General features: G+C 46.1%; 1 protein-coding gene and 1 pseudogene across 1 annotated transcript in view; one reads left to right on the forward strand and one right to left on the reverse strand.

The window, feature by feature from the left end:
- Chrna3 (cholinergic receptor nicotinic alpha 3 subunit) overlaps positions 1–21,188 on the forward strand; it is a 35,732-nt gene extending 14,544 nt beyond the window's left edge. The window contains exons 5-6 of the mRNA XM_004872091.4: positions 10,061–11,072; positions 18,331–21,188. Coding sequence (XP_004872148.2) covers positions 10,061–11,072; positions 18,331–18,459 — 1,141 coding nt within the window. The 3' untranslated portion in view covers positions 18,460–21,188. The remainder of the gene's footprint in view (positions 1–10,060; positions 11,073–18,330) is intronic.
- Positions 3,593–4,419, reverse strand: LOC101700928 (pre-mRNA-splicing factor SPF27 pseudogene; annotated as a pseudogene).
- Positions 21,189–22,641: the final 1,453 nt, after the last annotated feature.

A 22,641-nucleotide genomic window follows, 5' to 3' on the forward strand; every position in this document is an offset into this window, starting at 1 on the left:
GAAAATAAAAAACTCTGACTGAGGACCAAAACAGGGACAAAAAGGGAAGATGAACAATGTGCGAGAGCAAGAGAGTGAGTGTCAGAGAGAGAGAAAGGAAAGAGAAAAGAAAGAAGAAGAAAAAAAAGAGAAAAACAAATATTTGCAAAGAGTAGGGGAAAAAATTAAAGAGGAGCAAAAGAAAAGAAAAGAGAAAAAACACAAAATAATAAAACTAATTTTGGGAATAAAAAATAACCATGAAGATGAAGGGCCTCTTTCAGGGTATGTCTCTGCTGTCACAATAGACAACGTGGGTAGCAGTGTGCAGATATAAGTCAATGAGTCTCAGCAAGCTAGTCGCAGACCCATGAGATTCAGGCAGATTTCTGGCTGCAAGTCCCAAGTTGAGCTCCCTGTCCTCCCATAGGGTTGAACTCTGCAGAGTTGTACTGCAGGTTCCAGCTGCCCTTCCCCTGAAGATAGTCCCTGTCCTGATGGAAGGTGAAGATGGCTGCAACTTACCCAGCACGCGGGGGTGGGGTGGGGTGGGGGTGGGGGGTGTTCCAGTGGATTGCTGATTTGGCGAGTTCCGCACGACTTGAGACGTTGCTACTACGGCGGGCGTCCGCAGACTTGCCTGTCTGCAGCGGGCTGACTTGGAGCGTTCCGCGCGACCCTTGTTCTGTTTTCCTAATGTAGGAATTCACTGCTGTAAGCTTCCCTCTTAGGACTGCTTTCACTGTGTCCTATAGATTTCAGTATGTTGTACTGGCATTATTGTTTGATTGTAGAAACTAATTTCTTCTTTAATGTCATCTGTGACCCACTGATTGTTCAAGAGGGTATTTATATTTATTTATACTTATATAAATAAATAATATATTATTTATATTTATTACTTATATTCCTTGTTTTTGCATAGTTTCTGTGGTGCCTTTTGCCATTGATTTCTAATCTCACTGCACTATGGTCCAGTAATCTGCATTGGATAATTTCAGTTCTTTTGCATTTCCTTAAGCATGCTCTATGGGCTAGTATGTAGTCTATTTTGGAAAAAGTCCCATGTGATGCTGAGAAGAATGTGTACTCTGTTGTTGGGTGGATCACTCTGTAAATATCCATTAAGTCCATTTGTTTGGAGGTTTGGTTCAGCTCTGATATCTCTTTGTTGATTTTTTTGCCTCGTTGATCTGCCCCTTTGTGACAGTGGGGGTATTGAGAGCCCCCATTACAATTATATTGGTGTTCATCTGATTTTTCATATCCATTAGTGTTTGTTTTATGAAGTTGGGTATTCTGGTATTTGGTGAGTATGTATTTATACAGATATTCCTCATTTAATGACCTAGCTGTCGACTGTTCCAGCTGTTCCAACTTAAAACCAAGGCATGTTGTTTGAACTTGTGACCCAACACTGAGACTTATGACCTGCACTTGGATTTACAATGCAGAAACATGAGTGGCAGTGCAGCCTTTATGATATCTTCTTCTACAGTACAGTACTGTAATTTTTGCTCATTTTACTGTATAGTACTGTAGTTTTATGTTCTGCTACACATTACAGAACTGCATGTAAAAATTATACAAATGAGCTGGGTGTGGTGGTGCATACCTGTAATCTAGCACTCAGGAGGCTGAGGCAGGAGGATTGCAGTGAGTTCAGAGCCAGCCTGAAATACAAAGCAAGACCCTGACTCAAAAAACCAAAAAAAAGAATTATACAAATAAAAACGAAGTCATCACACGGGAGTTTCTTTTGACCATTCCTTTGTTCTGAATATTGTAATGTGCATACTTGTGATTGATTGATTGATTGATTGATTTTTTGGTACCAGAGATGGAACTCAGGACTTTGTGCTTGCCAGGCAGGCACTGCACCACTGAGCTACATCCCCCCCACACACACACACACTTTGTTAGTTTCTTAAGTACTGTGTTCAGACAAAAGTGTCTTGGTGCTGGGGCCAGAGGTTTAGCTCAGTGGCTCCACCGTCTGCCTTACAAGCGTAAGGTCCTGAGTTTGATCCCCAGTACCAAAAAAAAAGTGACTTGGTGCTGACAGGCCTGCATGGCTAGAAGGACCTTTTCTAGGCTTGCCTAGAACCTGGGAATGGTCAGTCCTTTGGGTGTTAACAGTTATCTTTATATGCTCTTCTCAGGGGATAGCCTCCCTGAAGACAGGCATGCAGCCAAGGTCATTTCATTGAACACCTGCATTTTGCTGACCCTCATTTTTAACCCTTTCTCTGACAATGCTATATACAGTTCCTCATTTAGTGACCTAGTTGCAGGACTGGAACTCAGTTGTTAAACGAGGAGTGTCTGTAATTGTTAACTTTCTGTGGAACTGTTCCCAATAACCAATATGTGGAACTGTTCCCTAAATCAATACTGACCTTTATCTTTTCTAGTCAGTCTTGGCTTGAAATGAGTTTATCTGAAATTAGTATAGCAAGTCTTGCTTTTTTCTGGGTTCCTATTGCATGAAGTATTGTTTTCTATCCTTTGATTTTTAATCTGTATCTTTTTGAGTTAAATATATATTTTGTATACTGAATATTGTAGGGTTTTGTTTCTTTGTTTCTTTCTTTTTTGGTACTGGGGATCGAACTTGGGTCCTTGCGCTTGTGCAGCAGGCAGCAAAACCACTGAGCTAAATCCCTGACAGGGTTTTGTTTCTTGATCTACTCTGCCAGTCTGTCTTTTTTTGGGAAATTGAGATCGTTCACATTGAGAGTTATTATAGAGAGGTACTAATTCCTGTCATTGCATTGCTTTCCTGTTGCTGATTTCCTTATTTTTCCCATTTTGCTTAACTATTCATCCCATCAGGTGTATTCATTCTTTTTGACATATTGGCATTGTTGGCTTCATTGTCTCTATGATAGCCTTAAATTTTTTTTTGTAATGCTGATTTGGTGGTCATGAATTTGTTGAGGTTCTTTTACCTTGTCTACCCATCAACTTTAAAAAGAATTTTGCCAGATATATATAAGCTGGGGTTGGAAGTCATTATCTTTTAGGGCTTGGAGCACTTCACTCTAGCCACTCCTGGGCTTTAAAGTTTGTGTAGAGAAGTCTGCCCATATAATTATTGGCTTACCTCTATGTGTGATATGTTGCTTTTCTCTAGCAACTTTTAAAATTTTGTCCTCGTGATGGATTCTGGAATTTTAAGTATAATGTGACACAAAGAGGTTCTCTTTCGGTCATAGCTATTTGGGGTTCTATATGCCTCTATGTGTTTATTTCTTTCCCTATGTTTGGGATGTTTTCTTCCATTATTTCTGTGAACAGGGTTTTTACGCCATTTGTGTTATCTTCTGATTTTTCATTTATTCCAATTATTCTTAGATTAGTCTTCTTTCATCATCTAGCAGTTTTTCAATTCATTTGCCATGCTTTTCTATTGTTTTAAAAGTGTATTTGAGTACTTAGTCTTTGGAGGCATCATTGTCTTCTAGATCTGAGATTCTGACCTCACATAAGCTGGTTCTACTACCCATACTTTCAATATGATTTTTTTTTGAAAGCTTGAGTTTTTTATAACTATAAAAATACCAAGTTGATAACCTTTATTTCACAAAGATTCTCGATACAATTATTATAATAATCCATACATTATGGTTTCTAAACATTTACCCACTAATGGTTTTTGTGAGAGGCTGTTGTCCTTCATGGTTCAGGGATAGTTTAGATGGCTGATGTTTGTAAGAGCCCAACTTTTCTTCCTTTCTACTCAGCAAGTTAGTCTTTTCAGAAGTCTTGCCGGATGTTTTCTTTGTTTGCTTCTCCCTGTTGCTGCTTAATTTGATAGATTTCATTTTCTAGTTGCACAATAGTCCGTTCAATCTCGTAATTCTTACTGACAAGGGACACTCAATTTGACTCCATTTCTCTCAATTTAGATCCAGCTGTAAGTTGCATGTTTTTCTGCTGCCAGTTTAAATCTTGAATATGTTTCCTTAACTTCTGAAGCTCTTTCTGTGCATGTTCAATCATATGAACTAGATTTTCATTATATACTTTCCAGGCATTACATCTATTCTGTGACATTAGCTCCAGATTCTCAATTCGTACTGCTTGGTGCTCTAATTGGGCCATAGAATTGTTTACACATTCTTGCCATGCAGTAATGTCACTTTTCTGACCTGAGGAAGGGGCTGGAAGCTCATATTGTTTCATACTGAGCAATTCAATTGGTTGTCGAGCAGCCAGTCTTTCAAATTCATTTCTCATTATGTCAGTTTCGAAAGCAGAATAATCCGGGGCTGTTAAGTAGCTCAGGTAGTTCTTGGTAGGTCGGTACCTGCGAGTTTCCTCCTCTACCAGAGCCGCAGCCGCTTCCCGCACCCCTGGCGCCTCATAGCCTCGATCAAAATACGGCAGCGCATCCACCACTACCTCTCTGGCCGCCAACCCCGTGCCCGCCATGGCGCAGGACGCACTCCCGCCTGCGTTTCGAGTCTGGACAGGATCGGTCCTGTTGAAGTATGGCGGCGCCCGACAGTCCCCATATGATTTTTAATCTCTTGGGTTTCTTATTGAAATCTCTTCATGGACTCTAATTCTTTGGTCAGCTGGTCATTCATTTTTTGTATTGTTTTGTTTAGCTCATCTAGCTTTTTATTAGTGTGTTCTGAAAGCTCCTGCATCTTTTTAGTTATTACTTCCATTATCTGTTTAGTTATGTTTTTTCTTATCCCACTGAGTACTCTGTGAGCTGCTTTCTAACCTCCTTTGCTATCTTTTCAGTTAATTTGGGTTCATAGCTTACGCTTTTCTACTCTTTGGTACCCCCTGGATTGGCTTCCCAGAGTTGGAGGTTTGGGGAGGCATTTTGTTACTATTTCTTCTCACTTGTCTGTTGTTTTTGTTTGAGCTTGTTTTACTTTGTGCTGGGGTTTGTGAATGGTTAGAGTCTAAGGATTTTGTTACCATATAGATATCTCTTTAGTCACTTTTCTGTGATGTGCTTTGGGTGTGGCTGACTATAATCCTTTGCCACCACTGCAGGATCTGACTGTGTTGATTTGAGAAGTTAGGATGCAGTGTAATTAGCACAGCATCCAAATTCTCTAGGAATGTGCTCTAGTGCTATATTTGTAATGTCACAAAGGCTATGTGAGAATTGGCTTACAGAAAGATAGCAACGAGTATGTGACCCTCTTAATGTCAAGTGGATATCACAGTAGTATCACTCAAGACAAATTAAATATTAACAAACCAAAGCCCCAATTATGTGCCACCCATAATCCTAGAGAAGAAGTCAGCAATCATGATGTAAACATTTCTGCAACCCAGTTATTGATTTATAGCTAATTTATACTAAATGCGACAACTGTATCTTCGTTAATGGTAGAAAACAATTCATCAATGATTTTGCGGAGTTAAGTATTAAAAGATTAACAAAGCTTTTTAGTTATACTGTTGAAAATATAGGGTTTGGATGTGGAGTAATGCAAAGAAAAACTTTAAAATCTTAATCTCTATGATATAAGAAGGAGAGAAAAGTCATACAAAGGATCTTACTGAGAAGTAGAAGGCTATAGAACTAGATAAAGGTAGGGCAAAAACTGTCAAGATAGAGAAACTAAAAGAAAAAAAGGGAGGAAAGAGTTATATAGAGAGTGAAATAGAGAAATACTTAAAAGGAGAAAAATTAGATGAGGAAAAATGCAAAGAAAAAGAGATTAGAAGCAAGGCATGGGACCAAGGGAAGTCACCTAAGCCCCAGGAAACTGGTGAAGAAGGAAGAGAAGAAAAAAATGAAGAAGAGAGAAAAAACCCCAAATTTTTAAAAAAACACACAACAATGCTCACACTTAGAAAACAAAAAGGAGGAAAGAAACCCAACCAAGTAAACAAAAAGGAAAGAAAAAAGAATTTCTTTGTGATTTAAAACGTGGTTATCTTCCAAAGTACTGTCTCAGGGCAAATGCCGATTAAAGTGTCAGCCACTCTGGCTGGGAGACAAAGAAGGGAGTTAAAGCTCAGGTCCTTGCCAGATGCAGTCACCAAATTGTAGGCTGTCTAGCATGGTGGGAGTGCAGGAATGCTGGCCCCAGGGCTTTCAGATTCAAGCAGATTTGGGCTGAACCTGGCCTCTGGTTGTGGGAGTAAAGCCTGGGTCCTTTTAACTTAAAACACCCTGCTTATCTTTTGCCACCTGACCACGGCTCCCTGACCACGGATGTCTCCCATGGCTAACCCTCACCCAATCTCTATGGGAATATAAAGCTGGGGGGCCTGAAATAAAGCCAACCTGTAGCTGCTCCAAGTCCTGACTCAATCGGCCCCCTCCCTGGTATGGGTTGGAGCACTCACTTCAGGGGATGCAGCAGACAATTGGGCTGGAGTCACTCACCAGCTGTTGCAGCTCACAACATCCACTGGTCCTGATCCATTCCACCTCTGGCTGCATTATAAGTCAGTAGCTCTGGCGAAATTGCAGATTGCCCCTTCCTTTTTCTGCATTCTGTTCTGTCTCTGCAGTTTTTCAGTAGGCCACAACTTTCCTGTCAGATCCTTGCTGGGTCCCAGGACTCCACCTCCCTCCTCCTTTTTATTCCCCAAGTTATTATTTTTCAGTGTCTGAATTCCAAATCCCGGAGAGGCTGATCCATTGCTGCCTGCCCCCCATCTTACCGGAAGTCTTCCTTTGTCTTTAAAGTCTAGCTCTTAGCTGGGCAAGTGGCACACATCTGTGATCCCAACTATTCAGGAGGGGGCTGAGGATTTAGCTCAGTGGTTTCGCCTCCTGCTGCACAAGGTCGAGGACCCGAGTTCCATCCCCAGTACCAAAAGAAAAAAGATTCAACCAACTATTCTGGAGGCTGAGGTGGTAGGAGTGTAAGCCAGCAGGGCCGGGGGGTTAGCTCAGTGGTTCTGCCGCCTGCCTTGCAAGTACCAGGTTCTGAGTTTGATCCCCGGTACCAAGAAAAAAAGAAAAGTTGTAAGCTTGAGGCCAGCATGGGCTACATAGTGAGACCTGTTTTGAAATAAAAATTGAAAATACAAAGTGGGCTGGGGACACAGCTCAGTGGCAATGATTGCCTAGCATGCATGAGGCCCTGGGTTCCCCCAAACAGGTCTAGTTGTTTACTGTGACCATGCACATTGTAAGTAATTATTCTAGAAAATATTTTTAATTATAGCTTTATGCATCCTCTTGTCATTTAGCCAAGTTATTTCTTGTCTTTTCTATTTCTGATGTGTGCTGCTCTTTCTGTTTCTGGACTTCTTGGTTCCCTTTAGCTGGATTGGTCACATGAGACTGTTGTCAGCTTCTTTTCCTTTCTTTCTTCTTTTACTAGTCCATGTTTACAAAAGCTCAGAATGTTGCATTCCTTGTGTGGAGTTGGGGCACGGATGTAACACAGCTGAATTCATTTTTCATCCCCTTCCCTCCCTTCTGCCTCCACCTCCACCTCTTGATTCCCCTTTCCGCTTGAGAAAGATCTGTCTCCCTGCTTCTTAATATCTTTTACTTTGCTTTCTTTATATTTGAGTTTGTCGTATAAGAGAAACCATGCAATATGTCCATTCCTTCTCCTCTGTGGCCATTGTGGAGGTGCCCTTACCCGGGGTTACACGGTTCTCATTTGTAGACTTTATCTGGAGATGTCTGCACAGAGTTCCATTGCTCATTTGAAAATAGAGAGCTTTGTTGTGCTTTAGGATGGCTGGGGGTTGGTGGGGCTCTTGTTCTACCTGCTCCTCCACTGCTACTGATTCTCCCTGTGGCCACCTCTGGCCCCGAGTGCCCCCTCTGGACACTGACAATGTCCCTGTTCTGTCCCCTCGTCCCATTTCCTCCCTGTCCAGTTTGGCTCCTACCACAAGCAGCTTTGGTCTGTGTGAGCCCTTGTCCTTCTGGGAGGATCTGGGGGGCCCTACTGCTGAGACCACCACAGACCTCACATGGGTTCCTTAGTGTTTCATCATCGTCACCCACAAGTTGGCACCTGTGGGCCTCTATTCCCCTATGCCCTGGTGGAGGGCTCAGTGCAGAGCAGGGTCCCCTTCTCTGAGGGTGGTCACTTGGAGATTTCTGGGCCTGGTGCCCGTAACCTAGGAACCCCCATTTTCTCCCCTCAGCTGCCTTCACCAAGCAGCCGACCCTATGTGGGTCCTGTGGCCCATGGCAGCCTGGCCCTCCCTATCTCTTGAGACTTGGCTCCACTCTGAGCCCTAACTTCATTGATGATGTGGTCAGCGAGTTTGGCCATCCTCATTGTCCTATTTTTCAGAGGGAATTTGGAGAGGTTTTAAACCACCCCATCTTAACCTTTCCCCTACCCTCACCCACGTATGTCCTTAATCTTTCTGTGTTGAGGTGGTGCCTCAGCTGATCACATACATGTGCCTGCCTTGTCCTTTATTAACCATCTCACATAGCCTGGCAGGAAGTTGGCCCAGAGCCCTCCTGCTCTTCTCTGCTGCTGGCCATCTCCCAGGCTCACTGTGGGAGATCTTCCTTCCCTCCCTCCTTCCCTCCCTCCCTCCCTCCTTCTCTCCTTCTCTCCTTCCCTTCTTTCCCTCCCTCCCTCATTCCCTCCCTCCCCATTCATTCACTGAGAGATGCTTCACAGATACTTATCAAGGGCCCTCTGTGTAGCTGTGTGCCTGCCCCTATCCCCACCTGGGTCCTAGTGTTCCCAGTCTCTGGGTGATACAGATGTGACTGTTGATATTGCCCTGGGCCTTCTGCTCCGGGAGGCCTCAGCCAGGGGCTCTTGTGGGCGGTGACCCACACCTACCAGTGAGATGCGCTGCAGTGCAGCAGACCTAACCCAGGGTTTATCCTCAGCACACACACGTTTCGGTGACTCCTCGCTTGGGGACTCAGGTTCTGAACGGCCAAGGGCCTGGCCACAAACTCGGTGGACCTTGAGCAAAGGATTCCTGCTCTTCAGCTCCCGTCTCTTCTGCAGTGCAATGCAAGTGTTGGACTAGCGCCAGGACAGCAAGGTGCCTGCAAAGGCCGGGAGTCAAGCATTTCAGACTCAGTCATCAGCCTCTGTCATGGCTCTTCAGCTGTGCCCTTGCAGCTCCAGATGATGCTTGGGAGTGGCTATGATCCAGTGCAAATGCATTTGGGGAAACGGGGACCCCCATGGCCATGGTTTGCCATCCCTGGACCAGACCCCAGGCCCAAAGCCCATCACTCCATGATGCCCTGTGGCTCAGGAGGCTTCTCTTGGCCCAGACCCATGGGTTGTTCTGTGGCTGATGAAGGCTGGGTCTAACTGGAGCCTGCATGGTCCCCCACCCCTGCCCCACCACCCCTCACCACTCCTCCCACTGGAGTCAAGGCTGCAGGAGGGAAAGAGTTGGGAACCAGCAGCCTGGCAGGGCAGGCAGCTGGCTGGAGCAGGGGTAGGGGTGGCTGAGGCCCTGAGACGTCAGGGGTGAGGACTGTCTGCCTACCCAGGAGCAGGGAGGGGACCAACAGAAGGATGTGTGGGGGTGGGGTAGGGTAAAGCCACTTTCCCCGGTCCGCTTCACACCAGCCGCCTAAAGACATGCTGTGGGTTCAGGTTCTGTGCCTGTGTCTCAGCTGTTCCTGTCCCGGGCAAAGGAATGTGAGGGACAGGAAAGCCTTCAAGTGCCAGGGGCTGTGGAGTCCAGTAGAGCCCATCAAGGAGAAATCAGGTGCCTCCACCAGGCAGGGAGGGCACTGCCAGGGCCACTGGCCTGCTACCAGAGGGCTGTGCCAGCTGCTGAGAGAGACCGTGCGCAGTGGCGCAGTGAACGCGTCCTGTGCGCACTTCCTGATAAAGAAAGCATCTCCTGTGTGCCGATGAGTCCAAGCACCAAAGCCGCTATTCTGTGTTGGGGAACAACTGGTGACACGCCCAGGGTGGACACATGTGGCCGAATGTGCTGGGGGTCGTCTGGGGATCAGGAAACGAAGCAGGGGACTGGGTGGCCTGTTACACACTTAGCTCTCTTATTCCAGTGTTGCTAATCATTACTGTCGCTTCCCTGCAGGCAGTGTGAGGGGCTGGGCTGGGTTGGGTGGCCGAAGGAGAATGATGACGTACATGTCACCGAGCCCCTCTTTGTCTTGCAGTGCTGTTGGGGATTTCCAGGTGGACGACAAGACCAAAGCACTCCTCAAGTACACAGGGGAGGTGACGTGGATTCCTCCGGCCATCTTCAAGAGCTCGTGCAAGATTGACGTGACCTACTTCCCGTTTGATTACCAAAACTGCACCATGAAGTTCGGGTCCTGGTCCTATGACAAGGCTAAAATCGACCTGGTCCTGATCGGCTCCTCCATGAACCTCAAGGACTACTGGGAGAGCGGCGAGTGGGCCATCATCAAGGCCCCGGGCTACAAGCACGACATCAAGTACAACTGCTGCGAGGAGATCTACACGGACATCACCTACTCCCTCTACATCCGGCGCCTGCCGCTCTTCTACACCATCAACCTCATCATCCCATGTCTGCTCATCTCCTTCCTCACCGTGCTCGTCTTCTACCTGCCGTCCGACTGCGGGGAGAAGGTGACGCTCTGCATCTCCGTGCTGCTGTCCCTGACCGTCTTCCTGCTGGTCATCACCGAGACCATCCCGTCCACCTCGCTGGTCATCCCGCTCATCGGCGAGTACCTGCTCTTCACCATGATCTTTGTCACCCTGTCCATCGTCATTACGGTCTTCGTGCTCAACGTGCACTACCGGACGCCAACCACGCACACCATGCCTGCGTGGGTGAAGACCGTGTTCCTGGACCTGCTGCCCAGGGTCATGTTCATGACCAGGCCGTCTGGCGGTGAGGACCACACTGTGAACCCAAGGACCCTCAATGGTGCCGAGCTCTCGAACCTGAACTGCTTCAGCCATGTGGAGTCAAAGGGCTGCAAAGAAGGCTACCCCTGCCAGGAGGGCACGTGTGACTACTGCCACCACCGCAGGGTGAAGATCTCCAACTTCAGTGCCAACCTCACAAGGAGCTCCAGTTCTGAGTCTGTCGATGCAGTGCTGTCCCTCTCGGCTCTGTCACCAGAAATCAAAGAGGCCATCCAGAGTGTCAAGTACATTGCCGAAAACATGAAAGCACAGAATGAAGCCAAAGAGGTAAGGGTGTGATCACTGTCTTATCAATCACTCAGCCATTCAGCAAACATCTGTGGGTTCCTGTGTGGGGTGTAGGGTGTAAGGCATAGGGTACAGGTTAGGAAATCAGGCTCTGGAGTCAGTGGCTGTGTTCAGGTAGTCCTGTGTCCTGGGATGTGTTAGGGACCTCACCGGTCCCAGCCTGTGTCTCATCTGTAAAATGGGGTGACCAAGCTTGGGAGTACATTGTGCCCGTGGCTGCCACAGTCTGGGCCCTGGGACACCTGATGCTGAAAGCGCAGGTCAGGGAAGAGCTGCAAAGGGCAGGAGCAAGCTCTGTCTGGTGAGTGTCAGCCAGCTGAGCCTGGGCTTTTATTTCTGTTTTCGGTGTGTTTACAAGGAGAAAGCACCTGCCCCCTGGGTGGCCAGCTGACTGGATTTTCATGTCATGTGTGTCCTATGTAGACGTGACCCAGGCAAAGACGTACACTGCTTCCCATGCCCCCAAAAGTTCGCATGCTGCTTCCCAGTCACCTCTTTCCCCTCAGTAACCACACTCTGGCTTGTTTTGTTAACTGACTTTACCTCCTCTTGAACTTCATGTACGTGGTATCACGTGGTAGAGACTGTCCTGACCCCTTTCATTCAACACAGTATGTTTGAGGTCTGTCCTTGTCACTGTTCCTTTTTGTTTTGGGGTTTTTTTTGGGGGGGGGATGGGGTCTAGCTATGTAGCCCAGGCTGACCTCAAACTCATGCCAATCCTCCTCCCTCAGCCTCCAGAATGCTGTGATTACGGGCATGCACTACCATGCCTGGCGAGGGCTCTCTTCTGTGTTTGTTGACCATGTAGATACTGTTTTTTGTAAAATAGCTTTTCCTAATCTTTTGCCTATTTTTAAAAATTGACTGAACTCAGTTGTATTTTCTGTCAAAATTGTATGCCAGAGCTAACATCAGGTATGAAGATGGAAAAGTTTTACACAAAATGATGCCATGCATCTGGCTGCTCCGTGACCCTCTCTGTACTCCCAAGGTTACCAAGTCATACTTGGTCATTCTGAGTCTTTGCTTTACAATTAACTGGCTCTGCCTTAAGTTGTTTATTAACAGAGGGCTAATTCCTGAGTGACTCTAGTGCCCGCTCCACAGTGGGTGATTAGTGCTGGTCAGCAGTGCCAGGTCCGCTTTGGCCAGCACCCAGGGCAGATGGGACAGGAGGAGATGGCCACGGCTGCCCTCACCCCATACCTGCCCTCTGAGCAATTCCGAAATCTGCAAAGCCCCAGCTGCTCCTGGGGGTTTGGCACAGAGGCAGACGTTTTGATTGGCCTTGAGGCTTTTATGCTTGGTGGACACCGAGGTGGGGCAGGAAATCGGTGATCAGTGGGCTCTTACTTGTCCAACACTGACAGCTTTTGTAGAATCTTCCACCCTTTTCTCACCCACTTGTTTAAGTAGCAATGATTTCACTAAAGGTTGAGATCTAGTTGCTCATAATCTAGCCTTTTCAGATCATTAGGATTTATATTTATTCCAAAAATTATTTCTTAGACACCATGCAGGGTGTTAAGAGTTTCAGAAGGGAAGACATAGCCAAGTAAAAATCCTATTATTAGAAGGGAAGTCACAAATTGAAATGCCAGGAGGTGACTTCCCATGGTGGGGCAGTGGGATCTGGGGCACAGCAGTGGCATGTAGTCCCTGTCCAGGGTGGCCCTGGCTCAGCTTGATCATCTGTCACTGCATAGGAACACGGTCTGCATCCTCTGCTTTGCCAAGTGAAGGCAGAGGTCTGCCAGGGGCCACCAGCTTGCCAGGGCAAGAGGAGGCAGAGTATGTTAGCACAGAGGTGCCTGTTCAGGGCTCAGGAGAGTTGGGCTGGCGGAGCATCCTTGCCTCTGCTAAAGCTGCTGTTTAATTTCCAGAGATGTCACTCTGCTTATGGGCTGGCTCCCACCCGCTGGGTCTGCCTAGCTTCCAGGCACCTAGACTGAAGCCCAGGCTGTGTTCCCAGCGCCTCCTGAGGTTGCTGCTGAGATAGAAGGGGAAAGCAGGTCCCCACCCTTCCCTTGCCGAGAGCCAGCAGGAGCTGTGGGCATGGGAAGCTGCCATGCCCTCCCTCCTCCCTAAGCCGCCTCAGGATTACCTGGGACAGCTCATCCCAGTCTTTCCCATACTCTCGGGTTACTTCGGTGACTGCCTTCCAACCAGATGACAGCCACGATACCTATGCCTGACTCACTCTAGCCTCTCCGAGGATCAGCGGGGAAATTGCACTTGACAGGGCAGAGGTCAGAGGGACTGGGGCCTGTGGTTGACATCCCTGCTATCCTCAAAACCCAAGAATCTGTAATCAACACAGCCAGCTCCCATAAAGGCTCCCAAAGTGGAGGCAGAGCCAGGCATGGTGACACGTGCCTATAATTCCAGCACTTTGGGAGCCTGAGGCAGGAGGATGGAAAGTTCAGTCCTGTCTGGGCAACTTAGTCACTTCCCTGTCGCTGGACACAATACCTGACACCCACAACTTAAAGGAGGGATTTATTTGGCTCATGGTTTCAGTTCGTGGTCTGCGTGGTAAACACTAAGGGCCGAGGGGCACTGGTGCTGAGAGCTCAGGGCCATGCACTATGGGCTCTGGGCCACTGGCTCTCCGAGCCTGTCATGGAACTGCGCATTGCTGATTTGTGAATTCCATCAGAACCGTGGCTGCTTGGCAACCCTGCAGGCCTGGGAGTGGTCATCTCTCCTGTTAAATAAAATGTGTGGGAGGGCACAGATTGGGACTGGGCACCTGCACTGGGCCCAAGAGACTAAGTTTTATCATGGGAGCTGGGTGTTCTTAGGTTTCAGAAGGCCCTGTAGCCAATTAGCTAATTAAATTGTAAATAGCTAACTAGTTAAGCTATAACCAATGACTACAATTGGTTAGAGTCCATGTAGCCAGTGGTTGATTGGCAGGGTTGCAGGCTAGGAAGTTTTCTGTGCTGCCCTCCTGTTTCCCTGTAAATATCATCAGCCTGGCCCTGCTCTGGGAGCTGTCTGCTTCAAAGGGGTTTTGTTTGTGTTGCTCAAATAAACCCTTGTCTTTCACTGTTGTGAGGATTTTCCCTTCTCATGCTGGACACACTGGGCTGTGAGGCAGGAGACTGTCACAGTGCCTGCCCTGGCCTGTATCCCCTTCTGAAAGTTGTCCCTGTTGGTCATCTGCCCAGGCTTGCTTTCAGTCTCAGCTGTCAGGGGCTAATTAGTGCTAACACATTAGTTCAGAGTTATGGCTAGAATTGGGTTACCACATTAGAAAACTAGAGCTCCCCATGTCCCTTGAAGTGGTTTTGTTGAAGTTTTGACAGCTAATCACTTGTGGCTGTCTTGGTGGTGCGTACAGATCTTCTGTGACCCTTTTTTTAGGGGAGGGGGGGTGTCTCCGGTTTGAACTCAGGACCTTCACACTGAGCTGCATTCCCAGCTCCCTTTTTAAAATTTTTTAAGAAAGGGTCTCACTGAGTCACTAAGTTGCCCAGGCTGGGCTCAAACTTGTGAAGTTGCAGTCCTCCTGCCTCAGGCTCCCAGAACGCTGAAATTACAGGCAGGCACCAGAACACCTGGCTCAGTCATAGTCTTTTAAGCTACTTACTGTATTCTGAGGCCGTTTGTCTTCTCTTTGAGTGATGTATTCACTCCAGTCAGAGCCTGACCTTTGAGCAGTGACTTACTAGTTACGTGTCTTGCAATTACTGTTACACAAGGGTCATGTTGCTGCCATCATATCCCCATCCTTTTCACTTACATGTTTTCTTTTTTGGCCTTAGTTCTTGCCATGTATTGAAAGCTTGAATTTGCTCTGCACAGAACTCATGCAAGCTCTGTGTCATGCTCTTATCCTCTGGCAGCTCCTTGCTGACACAAACTCCACCCAGGCTTCCATCCCCATCTTGATGTCTCTGACATTTCAGCCCCATATTCCGCTACCCACTCTTCCTGCTGCAGTTGTCCTCAGGGCTTTCAGCCACATAGGTGTGTCTGGGACGTTAGTTTTGGATTTTTGTGAATGTACTTTTTTGTTCTTGCAATTCCTTTTAAAAAATGTATTAGTACATGTCGGCAGCACATGCATTTTACAGTCATTTTGGGGAGTTGGAGCATGTACATACAGCTTTTTTTAAATCCCCTTCCCTTTCCCTCTCCCCCTTTTCATTCTTGATATTGTTAATCCTAGTTCATGTTTATGGCATAAAATGACCACATTCATTGAGGGTATTCAGATCCTGTATGCAATTCATTTAAGTGTCCAGTGATCCTTACTGAACTTGCTGACCCGTCATATATATTTTCTAGGAGCTCAGATTTATTTCTTCTCTTAGTGGTGTGCCTTCTCAAGAGCATTTATAGGTAAACCTTCTGAGGCCCGGGAGGCTTAGTTTATGTGCCTTCACTTTGTGTGCACGCATGTGTAGGTGTGCTGTACTAGGGACTGAACATTGAGCTACATCCCTAGCCCTTTTTTGCTTCTTCCTTTGAGACAGGGTCTCAATAAGTCACCAAGTTGGCCTCAAACTTGTGATCCTCCTGCCAGAGTTCGGAGATTACAGGTGTATACCGCCACACCCTGCTTTGTCCCTTCACTTAAGGGTGCATTTAGCTGGGTACAAATGTGTTGGACTTCTTTTCTGCAAGTACTTAAAAAAGTCTTCCATGGTCATTGTCACTTCTGGAAAGGTTTTAAGTTAATCTGAGTGTTGTGTCTTTGTACTACTGTCTGGAAGCTATTAGGATTTTCTATTTGTAGAGAAATCCAGTGACATCAAGCACAGGTATTTGGCAGCTGAGCATCTGCCAAGTGGGCTGTGTTCTCGTGAGCCATTTCCTGCTGAGGGCTCATCTTTATCCATCCCAGGTTATTTCTGTGCAGATGGCTTCCCACCCCCTCCTCCTCACTTCCTGAGCTCCTGGTCTGCAGCCCTCTCCCCTTGTCCTGTCCCACTCCTCCTCCCATGTCTCCTGGCGGGCAGCTGCCAAGCCCTGCTGCTCCTCTCCTCTCCCAAGCTCTTCATTGCAGCTTTTGTTTTCTACACTGGTTCATACCTGTTTCTCACACCTTTCACATGTGGCTCATCGCTAAAAATGCTTGTTCCTCTCGTTTCCAGATTCTCCAAGTTCTGGGTACAGTGTGTTTTAAGTCCTTGGTCAATGTTCTCTGTGAATTTTTGTCAGCCAGATGTGCTTGTGTTTGGAATAGGAGACAAAACTCAGGCTGCATGAGGCTGAGGTCACCCGGGCCACATGCTGGGCTTGGTCACCAAGGTGTTGCCTCCCCTGCAGATGGCCTTGTCTCTGAAGGGACATCAGGCCTTCCCCCCAGTCCCTCCTGCCCAGACTGAAGCTCATTCTTGAAGCCTTGGGCTCTGTCTCCTGCTGTTCCCAGCAGCCAGACCCTGTGTCTCTGGCTGGAGTGGCAGGAAAGAGAGCACCAGGCACGGCTCTCCCCGTGTCCTCTCCACAGGGACCTCTCAGGGGCTGCGGCCCCCACCACCTTCCCAGCTCCTGAGCCATGAAGTCACTGTCCCCTCTTGCTTCTGGGTGGTCTCTAGGGTCTCACTGGGCTCAGAGGCCAGAAGCTTGGGCCTGTTCACCTCTGTGCCCAGCACCTTCTGTGACAGCATTGGTTCCCCAGTTTGCAGAGACTGGCCACTGGCACTGTGCCTTACAGGCAGAGGAGTTAGTCTTGGGCCCTTGTGCCTGGGTGCCTGTGCGCGTGCAGTGCTTCAGACTGATCCCAGGAGCGCTCTACCACTGAGCTACATCCCCAGCCCTTCTTACTTTTTTTGACAGGATCTTACTGGCTTCAAACTTGTCCTGCCTCAGGTGTGGGTAATCGTGCCAGCTCCCCCAGCTTTCTTCACTGGGCTAAGCCTTGTGAGCTGCTATCGGAGGCAGTTTACACAGTGATACAGGTCATTTTTTTAAATCAATAGGTTCTATTTGGTAAGGACTCTGTGCTGAAAACCACCCTGAGGCAGCCACTATTCTCATTCCCATTTTACAGGTGAAGAATTTGAGACTAAGGGAGGAAAGGAGTTTACATTTCATCTAGGAAGGAACAGAGCTGAGATTATAATCAGTTTGTCTCCAAGTCTCTGCTTTCCAGCCCCCACTTCCTGAGCCTTCTAGAGGTTTAAGTCTGCAGGGCATGGGCAGGAATCAGTCTATAGTACGTAGATTTGGGGTCTCAGGAGAACAAAGGAATGAGGCAAATAGGGTATGACAATTCCTACTTTCCCCATGTCTTCTGATGTCACCGAGAGGACACAGGTACATGGGTTCATAATGGTGAAATAAAACCCACATCTCCCAGAATTACAGGCTGCCTCTTTATTATGTGATTATTGCTTCAAAATCAGTTGATTCATGAGTTCGCTCTCTCAATTCAATTATGGTTTCTTTGCTTTCTCAATTGTCTGGGAGTTTAATTACCACATAATTCTCCTTCCTGTTTCAAGCCTAAATCAAAGCTGTGTTATGTACAATTAAGTCTTGCTCTTTCTCTCTCCTTTCACCTCATTGCAGCAGTTATTGCTGGTGTTTGACCTGCTTAATAACGTGGTCTTCTGCAGTGCTCCGGTCTTGCGTTGAAGATGACACTTGGGCGTTTTGGAGGAGTGGTGGGGAGGAGAGGAACAGTGGGCTGCTGGCAGGTGTCCTTCACTCTGCAACAGGTGTGAAAAGGAAATTACCCAAACCAGGGTAAAAAACGAGACTGTGAAACAGTGGCAGATGACGGTGGATTATATGAGCCATTTCATCAAAGGTCCTAGATCCTTCCACAGAGACGTATGTAATTGGCTTTACCAACTTTACAAAATTGTAACTCAGCTTAGGAAAAATAGGTTGTCCAGCTGGCCATAGTGGCCCATGCTTGTAATCTCAGCACTCAGGAGGCTGAGGCAGGAGGATTGCTACAGTTTGAGGCCACCCTGAACTACATAGCGAGACCCTGTCTCAATCCCCCTACAAAAAAAAATAGATGGTATATAAAGAAATTTCTGATTTGAAACAGAACATGACAAATATTTTATACTTATTTCTGAACTACATAAAGCAAAACTTGAGAATAGATTTCAGGCCACATCAATTGAAAAAGACATTTTGCATATTATAGGTAAGAGGGCTTTTTCTGCTACTGCATCACATTAAGCACTTAATATTTAAAATGTATTCAACTTTGCCTTTCCCATCATGCTTTGTTTTCTCTCATGATTTTTTTTTTGTTTTTCAGATTCAGGATGACTGGAAGTATGTCGCCATGGTAATTGATCGCATCTTTCTGTGGGTCTTCATCCTGGTGTGCATCCTGGGTACAGCGGGGTTGTTTCTGCAACCCTTGATGGTCAGGGGTGATTTGTGAGCTCAGAGTGGGGTTTGCCTGAGGCTGTCCGGAGGGAGGGAGGGAGGGAGGAAGTGGGTGTTTCTTAATAGTGACACACTTGGTTACCATGTTACCAGTTTTGTTTTGCCATTTCAAGGTTTACTTATTTTCCAGTTACCTTAATTTTTGGCAAAAACAGTCATGCAAGAAAAATACCTAGAATACTTACTATAAAGAAATGAACATTTAATCTTTTCAACAAGAAAAATATCAAAATGTAACTGGTAAGTAGTATGCTGTACAACATGTCAGATGTTCCTTTTATTAGTGGTTGAATCCTAACTGGAGAGAAAAACTTGCTGTTCAGAAATATGAACTTATAGGTTTCCCAGTGGTTTTACTTACTTAGCCTGTAATCTCCTTGAAGTTTGAGTCTATATCAGCAGGGCTGCCGCCATACCACTTCTTACAGTGCATTTCTTGTTCTTTACTGCCTTTCCACAGTCTCAGGGTCACACCTCCAAGTCATCTGTTTATCCTGCATAATTCTCAATCACCTTAGGCCATAAGAAGTTATACCAAGTCACACATTCACTCATTGTTAATGAACTGTCTTGCTCTCGTGATAGCACAAAATGCCACCAACTGGGTAACTAAACAGAAATTTGTCCCAGTTTTTGGAGCCTGGATGTCCAAGATAAGGCCTGAGCAAGCCATGGTGTCTGGTGAGGTGCTTTTCCTTACAGAGGATGCCTTCTGGCTGTGTCCTCCCCTGAGAGGCTTTGTCTCTGGGTCTCTTATAAAGGTACTGATCCCAATCATGAGACCTTGTGACCCAGTGGTCTCCCGAAGGCCCCACCTCTATCACATTGGGTATTAGATTTTTCAGGAAGACACATTCAGACCACAGCATGAGCTTTGCAACCTTAGCACTGTAAACATTAGGGGCTGGGTAATTATGTTCTGGGAGTGGGGACGGAGGATGTCCTGTGCACTGTAGGACTGTGAGCAGCATCATGGCCCCCACCCACGGGAGGCCAATGACATGTCCCCCACCCTCTGGGACAACCAAAATCTCTCTGGCCATTGTTAAATGTCCCCTCAGGGGCACAATTGGCCCTAGTTGAGAAACACTGTTTTAGGTACGTTAATTTTTTCCCATATTACATTTCTAAATCTGAATAACCTGACAAATGATCAGAGGTGATTTAAATCCTCTCACTACTGTTTTCCTGTACAAAAATAAAAACTGACAATTATAGCCCACTGTGACTCATATTTCTGTAAGAGTTCTATAAAATTTAATGATATACAAAAATCTTTAACAGTAATGATATAAAACATTAAAATGTGTACAAGCTAAGATAGCTCAACAATTTGTGTCAAATGTAGTGAGCTTTCTGTCACTGTGACAGATACATACCTGAGATAATCAACTTAAAACAAAGGTTGAAGAGATCATCCTAGTCATCTAGAGGAGAAAGCAAGGGATGAAGTCTCCAAACCATGCCCTGGAGAAAAGCGGATTCCCTGACATGTGGGCTAAAGACAAAGTCTAATGATACAGGAGGGTAAACAGAGAAACTTACCGGGCCAAAATTCAGTGTCAAGGGGGTTTGTAAGGAGAAGCCAGGCCACTCCTGGATTATGGCACCTCCAAAACCACAGGTCTGGTATCCATTTTGAACAGAACCCCAAATGCAAAAAAAATAACATTAGGCACCAACAAATGGAACTATATTAAATTAAAAGGCTTCCTGACAGCAAAGGAAACAACAGAGTGAAGAGACAAACTACAGAATGGGGAAAAATTTGCCAGCTATTCCTCAGAGGACTAGTATCTAAAATATATAACCCCCCCCCCAAAAAAAATCAGATCCCCAAAATAAAAGACCTAGTCAAAAAATAAGCAAGTGAAATGAATAGACACTTCTCAGAAGTACAATGGTCAATGAATACATGAAAAAATGTTCAACATCATTGGCTGTGGGATAAATGCAGGCTAAACCAACTTACTCCAGAATGGCTACTATTAATAAATCAAATAACAGATGCTAGAGAGGCTGCAGGAAAAAGGGAACCCTACTGTTGGTAGAATTATAAATTAATACAACCACTGTGCATTCCTAAGAAAAGTAAAACGAGAAATTCCCTTTGACCCAGCTATTCTTCTAGGTATATTCCCAAAAGAGTTAAAGACATCATATTACAATGATTCATTCCTACCCATGTTTATATACGGAACAACTCATAAGAGCTCCATCTTGGAAGCAGCCTATATGTCCATCAACAGATGAATGAAGAAAATGTGGTATTTAGACATAATGGAGTACTACTCTGCCATAAAGAAAGATAAGCCATTTGTGGGAAAATGGAAGGATTCTGAGACCACAATGTTAAGTGAAATAAATCAGACACACAAGGTTAAATATCTAATGGTTTCTCTCATATGAGAAATCCAAAGTATAAAGAATTTGGAGAGGGGGCTGGGGATTTAGCTCAGTGGTTCTGCCTCCTGCCTTGAAAGCGCGAGTTCCTGAGTTTGATCCCTGGTACCAAAAAAAAAAATAATAATAATAATTTGAAGAGCAAAAAAGGATGGATAATAGACTTAGGAAGCTCTTTTGCAAATGGGAAAGGGACTACAGTTGGAGGGAGAGGGAAGGGGAAATAAAAAGATGTGTTATGTACATGTACCAACTCCCCTTGATGAATGTAATCACTGTGCACTACAAACTTGTACTAATAAAAAGTTAATGAAAGGTTAATTTGGCCCCCAGTTCTCTCTCTGGTCTGCTGGCCTGTTGTAAGGTAGCACATTAAGGTGGAAAGCGTGTGGTGGAGCACAGCTCTTCATGTCATGGGGCACACGAGACAAAGAGGAAGGTGCTGGGTGCCAGTACTTCCTTACAGGGACACTCTCAATGACCTCACATTCTGTACCAGGCCCCACTTCCTGAAGGTTCCACCACCTCCCAAGAGTGCCACCAGCTGGTGGCCAAGCCTTCGACACATGAGCTTTCAAGGAACACTTACCCAAACCATAATATTCCATCATTGGCACCCAAAGGCTCATGTCCATCTCATAAGGCAAAATGCATTTAGTCCTCCTTCAAGAGTCCCCAAAGCCTTAACTGTTCCAGAATTGCTTAAAAGTCCAAGTCCAAAGTTTCCTTCAAGACTCAAGGCAAACTCAGCTGTGAGCTCCTAGGAAAATCAAAAAGAAAGTTACATACTCCAAGATTCAATGGAATAGGGTCAACATTCCTATTCCAAAGAGGAGGAATAGAGGCACAGAAAGAGGGTTCAGACCAGAGCAAGACTGAAACACTTCAGGGCAAACATGGTCTCCATGTCTGGTAACCAGGGTGCACAGTGGCAAAATGTAGGATCCAAGGACATGGGCAGCCTAGCCCCAATGGCTTTGCTGGGTGCACCCCACACAGTCTCCACTGCAGGGTTGGCCTCAATCTCACAGGTTCATGTGTCACTTCTCAGGGGCTCCTGCAGGGACTCTGACCCTGCCACATACCACCAGGCCTCCCAGGTTGTCCTTTAAAATCATGGTGGGAGCATCCATGACTCCATAGCCCTTGTATTCTGCATCCATGCCTGCAAAACCAGTGTCACATGCATGACACCAAGGCCCCAGCATAAGCTGTCCACGGGTCCAGTTGAATAATGGCTGCAGTGGCCTGAGTGGCTCCACTGCTAAACACAAGAAATGAATTCCAGGGAGACAATTCCCTAGTTAGCCCTACATAAGTAGGGCATCCTGGGGCTCTTTTCTCTAAAGAGTCTTTGACACAAACTTGTACCTTTCCACTTTTAAGCCTGTGGTGGGTGAGGTCTTGCTGATTCCTGAGATGCCCTCAAGGCATTTTCCTCTTCTGCTGGTACAAAGTATCTGGCTTCTTTTTAATGGCATTAATCTGTTTAGCAACTGTACCTTCTTTGATACCACCTTTAAACATACTCCTTCAGCCAAACTAAGTTTTCCAAATATTTTCTCTCCACTTTTTGCTCTCACTGTAAATCTGCCTAAAAGCAGCCAGCAACACCCAGGCTACAGTCTGAATGCTGTGCTACCTTGAAATTTCCTCTGCCAGATAAACTAGTCCATTACCCTTGAGAGCCTCCCACAGTCTAAGGATGTGAACAAAAGGAATCCATATTCTTTGCCAAAATATAATAGAAGGTGTCTAATTCCCAATAGTGTCC

The sequence above is a fragment of the Heterocephalus glaber genome, unplaced genomic scaffold, assembly GCF_053883595.1.
Source record: "Heterocephalus glaber isolate CG9 unplaced genomic scaffold, H.glaber_assembly_v1.0 deba00001140, whole genome shotgun sequence".
Classification (NCBI taxonomy): domain Eukaryota; kingdom Metazoa; phylum Chordata; class Mammalia; order Rodentia; family Bathyergidae; genus Heterocephalus; species Heterocephalus glaber.